Consider the following 7610-nt stretch of genomic DNA (forward strand, 5'->3'; position numbering starts at 1 on the left):
ATGCATAGCAGGGCTTTATTCCTTGAGTGTGTACATTAATACAGTAACAATGCATGACTTTAAACCTCTTGTTGAAACAACAGTCAAAATGGATGGCTTGCAACATGAGTGTTTTGAAAGAATTACAGTAGGAATGGTAAGGTCAAAGTACTGGTTGTCTCTGCAACTTCATACATCATCTGTCTTGTAAATCTGAAACAATAAAACTGTATACATGCAGCTTAAAACAAAGCATAGATTAAACGTAAATGGTCTCCAGTGTGCACTTCATTCCATAAATGATCATCATCAGTTGAATGTGTGGTGGACATGACATTCAGGTACAAACACACTGCTGTGACTGCTCTTTCCTAATTAAATAATAGAACAAGACCAAGGGAAAAATATCCAAAAACGTTATACTTTTCATAATAGTCTATTTATATACACCATCTCTCATCATTAAAACCTTTGTTATGCTTTCTATGGAGTTTATGAATCCAAACATTGTATGGTATAAATATGAATAATTCTTTATGAAGTAAACATAAGAATCCATCAATAGGCTACATAAATGTTTATTTTCACACAGCAGTTAATAAACTATCACTTCAACTGATCTGTAACTTCTTCGTTTCAGTAAACACAGAAATGAACCGATCACACTGCACATAGCCTACCAGTACCTCTGCTTGTGGTCGAAAGCTGATGACGTAACAGCAGGTGGGTCCGCCCCCACGCGATAATGATTGGCCGATTGATAAGCTTAAATCTGATTGGCTAAAGAGTACGAGTCATCCGGGTGGGAGGAGAGCGCTGCCAGGAAAGTCTCAAAAACACACACGCACAAATCCAAAGCAATTCACACGTGAATGACGATTTGCACATTCACATTACAGGATGAACATGTACATTTTAAACATTCAGAAGTTTTTGTGCACAGTTGTAAATCTACGAATTGTGTTTTGCATTTGTGAAATGTATTTTCTGAATATATAATTTTAATTTGCGCACGTGAATTTGGTTTTATGCATGTGAAATTGGCTACACATGTGTGCATCTTGTTTTTTGCGTGAATTATTAATGAGACTAATCTGTCTCCATATTGCTGAATCACAGCTCTTTCATATTCAAATGTATTGACCTAGGAATGAAACAGAGCAGGAATTCACAGCAAACATGCTAGCACAGCTGTAATTACCTTTTGAAAAACAAACATTCCGACAAATAAACTGTTCTACAGGCTCTTCAAGAACCAGAAATAATATTATATTTAATTGATAATCTTTTTAATATAATATAGTTGCATTATAAAAAATATATATAATATACATTGTATTATAATTGCCAAGCAGGGCATTACGTGGGGAAAGATTACATGATTTACATTTGATTTAATTCTGATTTAATCTGAAATTATTGACTTTAGTAGATTACGTTGTATCCATTCGTTACCACAAATCTACGACCAGGGTTAAGTACATACTAGATATCGGACTGTATGGAGCATAAAGGCACATCTGGCCAGATTCTAGATTTCTGACCAACTGCTCGACTTTAACTAAGTTGTTATGCAGTCGCACTATAGGGGGCCAGATAAAATACTATTGAGATAATATGGCATTATTTTATGATACTGGCCATAACCGCTGGTTAGTGTTTTAACTTTAACTAAGTTGTTATATAGGCGACTGTAGGGGGCTACATGGGTAGCTTCTAACAATAGCAAGCATGGGGGGCGGCATTGTTAGATTGCTTTAGCCATAACCTCTGGTTAATGATCAGACTGGCGAGCTTGTGATCGTGGGCCCACATAATGGCCAGTGCGAGGACCCAGAGCGATGGTGAGAACCGAATGAACAAGTCCAATAATAGTAAAGAGTTAAATAGAATAATCAAACACGTACTCATATTTGTAAATTATTAAAAAAATCGTTTTAATTTATGGAGTCAGATGAAACAATGAGGTAATACATTTAAGGAAATTGCTAAAATCCTGTTTGTATTTTAAAATGTGTAATTGTACTAAACACATTGTGTGCATTGAACACACATTCCTAAGTGGAAACTGATATTTCCTATATAGCTGTGTGAATTGCAATTACATTAACCATGAAAATGTTTTCCTCACAACAGGATTCAATAACTCTGATCTTTGCAATTTATCATTTGAGCAAGTTCTAATACTTTTCATTGGTTCAATTCCCAGTGCCAAAAGGGAGGGGAGTTGTGCTGTTATCTTTTGCTTATACAAAACTAGAAGTGTGGCACAGATAATAGAAAACCAATTCATCCTGTAAAACAGCAAATGCTTTTGGATTGCATTGCATTTGGCAGACACTTTTATCCAAAGTGACTTACAGTGCCCTTATTACAGGGACAATCCCCCTGAAGCAACATGGAGTAAAGTGCCTTGCTCAAGGACACACTGGTGGTGACCGCTGGGATCTAACCAGCAACCTTCTGTGTGTCAGTTCCATGGTTTAACCCACTGGACCACCATCTCACATAGGCAACACCGAAACAGGTGAACTAATTTCTGCCCACAGATCGGACTGTAATGAGAGCGACTAGAAGGTTAAAGATATGTCTTAAAGATAAAGAAGCCTTTTATACGGTGTTATCTTTAATAAGATTAAATTAACAGTCGACCTGTCAGTTGCTGTCCATCTATTTATTCCACCAAAAATAAACACCAATTACAGAGGCATAAGACCATTTCATCCTTCAAAGTAGTAACAAACACATAATGTTTTCAGATTTCTTTTTTTAAATCATTAATTTCATGCAATATTTTATATTAGAACGGTAAATTCATTTTCTGTATCTGACAGGTGTGATAATCAGTGGACTTGAGTTTTTACCTCCACAGTTTAGATCTGGGCTGAAATATGGATAGAGTTTCCCAGTGAAAGACTGAGCAGTGAAAGAGTAGATATGAGAGCTGGACTCCACATCATAAAAGGAGACCAGACCCTCCTCATAATCCACAAACACACCGACCCGCTGCGGCTTCACTCTCAAACACAGAGAGACACGAGGATCAGAGAGAGCCGCATATTGGTTCCCATTCTTCAGCCACACAGTCCAGTATCCTTTACTGGGACTCAGTGTGATCACTCCCTTCCTGTTAATGGATTCTCTGACCACTCCTAATTCCCATTCAATCTTTCCCTTCACCTGCACCTCAAAATAAAATCTCCCTGAGGAGAATCCCTCCTTTCCCAGAACATTTGTATAATTATCAAATCTCTCTGGGTTGTTTCGGAGTATCTGTCTAGTGTCTCCACATCTCACTTGTTTTCCATCATCAGACAGGATGAGATATGGATGAGCTGTATCCGGATCCAGAGTCACATCCACTGAGAAAACAGAGAATATGAAAAACAAATTAACATATTTTTAATATGTAATCAGTGTTTAATCATACTGTAGGTAAGTGATGAAGCTGTGAGTGTATGAGTGTAATCTAGTGTAGTGCAGACACGCAGACACACACACACACACACACACACACACACACACACACACACACACACACACACACACACACACACACACACACACACACACACACACTGTACCTGCATACTGCTGCATCCTCTTCAGGTCTGTAGAGACTAATGACAATAAAACATCATCAGATCCTTGAGATGTTTTTTATATGGAAATTATAGACACGCTTTAAAGTTACTTAAAATAAATATCAGCCTGATTTCAAAGACACACACACAAAAAAAACACACATTTTTGTTTCACATTGCATAGACATTGATTTTATGTCAGGTTAATGATATCTTCTGTCCCCTAACCAAAGCCCTCCTAAACCTATCCATTACAGAAACATGTGCAAAACACTAGATTTGAATGAAAAACATGTTTTTGTGATTTATAAGTTTTTTGTGATTTATTTATTTTTAACTAGTGGGGACCAGTCAAATGTCCTCACTAGTCGGTTATCATAATATTTCACTATATAAGTGAGAACATTTTCCCCTTACAAGTATAACCAAACATGTATACACACACTCTCTCACTCTCTCTCTTTAACAATTGAACATGAAAACTTAGGGCATGTCTTTACACAATTTTAATGGAATATCAATCAAGTTAATAAAAAAATGAGTGTTTCTCTCTATAGTGTATCATCTAAACGTGTTCACAGATGTACTAAAGCCTCATGAATTTACTGCATGTTTTCTGAAATTAGAGCTAAAATGTCCTGCTTTCTTCAAGAAGAACTGAGAGGTGATTATATGAGACACAAACACATATTTTTCATATTTCAGCTTTAACAAACTCATTCTTCATTACTGATATTAAAAGATGATAAATATATGTATCTGTACAATGTATTTGATATTGCCGTACCAGTTAGTGTGAGTTTCTCCTGTAGAGTGTCCTGCAGTTGAGTCAGAGCTCTCCTCAGAGTCTCCAGACTCTCATCAGTCTTCATACTGATCTCAGGCCAGTTCCTGGTGTTTCTAGATCTGCCCCGGGATGAGTAAATCTACAGCAGGAGAGAGGAGAAATCCTTCAGCATGGGGAGTGTTATGGTGTCATATACTGCATTATCATTGATCAGAGAGATGTTGACTGACCTGTAGGAGGTGGAGGTGATCTTCAGTGTGTGAGAGCTGCTCCAGCTCAGTGTTTCTCATCTTTAGCTCAGTGATCTCCTGCTCCAGCTCTTCAATGAGCTCTTTCTCCTGTTTCTCTGCTGCTTTCTGCTGCTCCTCCATCATCTCCAGCAGTTCAGTCTGACATCTCTCAATGGAGCGGATGAGATCAGTGAAGAGCTCAACACGGGCTGCTTTCTCCTCCTCTGTGTTTCTCTGCTCAACCAGGACAATCAACTAATGATTAATGATGTTTGATAAGACAAGAATCAGTGTTACTATTGCTCATACTTCAGTGTTATTAGGGGGTTTTCATAATCTTGCACTGTTTGCACTGACTGATTCTTCAAATCATGTGTCTTGTTGAGAAGAGATGTGCTGTTACTTCCCAGACAGCAACATAGTATCTTCCCAGATCCAGGCCACATCTGGTAGACATCTGGATTCAACATGTACCAGATGTGGGATGGGTCTGGGCTGACACTATGTTGCTGTCCGGGTTTACTAGTGATCAGGTAATCACAGCCATGTCGATATTCATACCAAAAGTGTAATTGTGAGTGTAATATTGTTTTTATGCAACAATTAAAAAAACAAGTCTATAAAGAGGTTACTATAACATCTTAGACAAATGTCAGTTACCTTGTCTGTATTTGCTCCAACCACATAAAAGAGTTTCAAACAACTCAAACAATACAAACAGTGGAAAGTCCCAGTGCTGTTGGACTGTATATCAGGACTAGCCAGAACTAAATGATAAGTAAAAAATAATAAAATTAATTGAATGACATTATTTTAAACTCACTTTTCTGACTTCTGCTGAGTGTTTGACATCTTGAATCTTCTTGATTCTGTCCTGGATCATCTGCTGCACGTCTTTCTGTGTCTTCATCAGTTGAGTCTATAGACAGAGAACAACACACAATATGTTTTTACGATTGATTATGATTAATTTTTTCAAAGAATGTGATTCTTCATGATATGAGCCCTTTAAAATCAGTTTGTCAGTAACTTCTACCTTTTTCTCTTCACTCTCCTCTTCTACAGGAACAGTGTTGTGGTTCTTGTGATCTGTTACACCACACATCAGACACACACACGTCTGATCATCTCTACAGAACAGCTCCAGAGGTCTCTCATGTTTCTGACAGATATAGTCCTCCAGATTACTCCCAGGATTGATCAGTTTGTGTTTCTTTAAACCTGCCACTGTCAAATGAGGCTCCAGGTGAGTTTCACAGTAAGAGCTCTGACACACCAGACACGACTTCAGGGCTTTCTGCTTTCTTTCCTCACAGAACTCACACACAACTTCAGGTTTCTTCAGAACTTCCGGTTTCTTCAGAACTTGAGATTTTTTCTCAGGACTTTTCTTTTTATAGTGATCTACAACTTCTCTGAGTGTGGTGTTAATCTTGAGATCAGGTCTGTGCTTGAATTTTTCTTTACATAATGGACATTTGCAGGTCTGGCTGTTGTCCCAGCACTTATTCAGACAGGTCTTGCAGAAGTTGTGTCCACATGGAGTCGTTACTGGATTAGTGAACACGTCCAGACATATAGAGCACTGAAGCTCCTCAGTCAGTGGACCGCTGGAGGAAGACATCACTGGAGAGAGAAATGATGAAGATAAATCACCTGCAATACTAGTCTGAAGTTAACCTTTATGTGCTGTTTGTTTAGGGTGCAGAATGTTTGTGGTCTCCCAAGACCCTAATCAGTAAGATAAGATTTTGTAACATAATCTTTCTTTTCTTTTTTTTACAAAAATAATATTGCTCACTTTATTAATGTTTTAATGTACAGGTGTGCAGTTTTGGGGAAGTATGTTATGTTTTTTATTTATTTGCCTCTGTTTGCAATCATTTAAATATATACATTTATATAATATAGCAACATCTTATGTAAAATTCACTTTAAAGAAGATCTACATTTTTCAATTACTTTCATAGTGAAAACATAAAAAGTGTGCCATGATTTAGCAGAAGATTGCTGTCATCTACTGGACAACAAATATTTCTGTGTGTGTGTGTGTGTGTGTGTGTGAGCACATGGGCGTTCCACATTGTGGATATTTATAGTGTTGCCACTTCATCTCTGTATTTGTTGCAGCTGATTTATTGATTTTATAATAATCCCATTAATTTCCAGTGTGGGGTCTGAACATCCTGAGAGGTACGCACTAATACAACCAAATATCATTTGTTTATTTTTAATTTTTGTTTGTAAAGATAGCACATGCCCACAAAGTCACCAAGTCTCGTGCAATAATTATAATAATTATATTATTATTTCAGCAAACATCCTTTGGGGTCACATGTGATATGGTGGTCCAGTGGGATAAAAGCGTCTGCCAAATGCATGCATATATAATATATATATATATATATATATATATATATATATATATATATATATATATATATATATCCATGACCCCGACAGCGCATGAGGGGGCACAAAAGAAGATCTAAGCCCATTTGCTTCCTGTAATAATGAGAGTGTTTTTTGGGCATAGAGGAAATCCTGCCTCAAAATTCAGATTTGTTTACCTGTGAGGATCAGATGTGTCCACAAGACTCTTTGAACGGCGCAATAAAAATTATGTTGTTTGAAGAGGTTGATCGTTTCAGGCGTCCATATTGTTGTTGATCAAGGTTCACTTTCTCTGAATATCTCTCTGAACTGCAGTGATGTCAGAGCTCCTCCTGTAGATACACATTTACATTTCAGAAGTCTCCAGTAGAGGCCGCCATTCTCTCACAATGACTGCTGTTATCAGTGGGGGTTTTGTTTGTTTTATTTTTTTATTAATTATTATTAATGCCAAGGTATCAAACATACAAAAAAAAAAAAAAAATAGGTGAACGTTACATACAATGAAATGAAATGAAAGCAAAACAACATTTATACATACATTGTATATAGCTTATATACAGAAAAAAAGAAACAGAACAGAAAACTTTAATGAAATAAATGTAAAAGTTAAAACAAGTTTGTCTTAAGAGCTTT

General features: G+C 37.0%; 1 protein-coding gene across 1 annotated transcript; it reads right to left on the reverse strand.

Annotated features, from left to right (window-relative positions):
• Window positions 1–1894: 1894 nt before the first annotated feature.
• LOC307134428 (E3 ubiquitin-protein ligase TRIM39-like) lies at window positions 1895–7287 on the reverse strand. The gene is made up of 7 exons (XM_079830169.1): window positions 7151–7287; window positions 5617–6206; window positions 5404–5499; window positions 4581–4814; window positions 4351–4489; window positions 3564–3599; window positions 1895–3341 (listed from the first exon to the last, which is right to left on the reverse strand). The coding sequence occupies exons 2-7, from the start codon at window positions 6202–6204 to the stop codon at window positions 2794–2796; spliced, it is 1641 nt and encodes a 546-aa protein (XP_079686295.1). The 5' UTR covers window positions 6205–6206; window positions 7151–7287; the 3' UTR covers window positions 1895–2793.
• Between the last annotated feature and the right edge of the window lie 323 nt (window positions 7288–7610).

This window comes from Gobio gobio (assembly GCF_949357685.1).
Source record: "Gobio gobio genome assembly, chromosome: 11".
Taxonomy (NCBI): Eukaryota; Metazoa; Chordata; class Actinopteri; order Cypriniformes; family Gobionidae; genus Gobio; species Gobio gobio.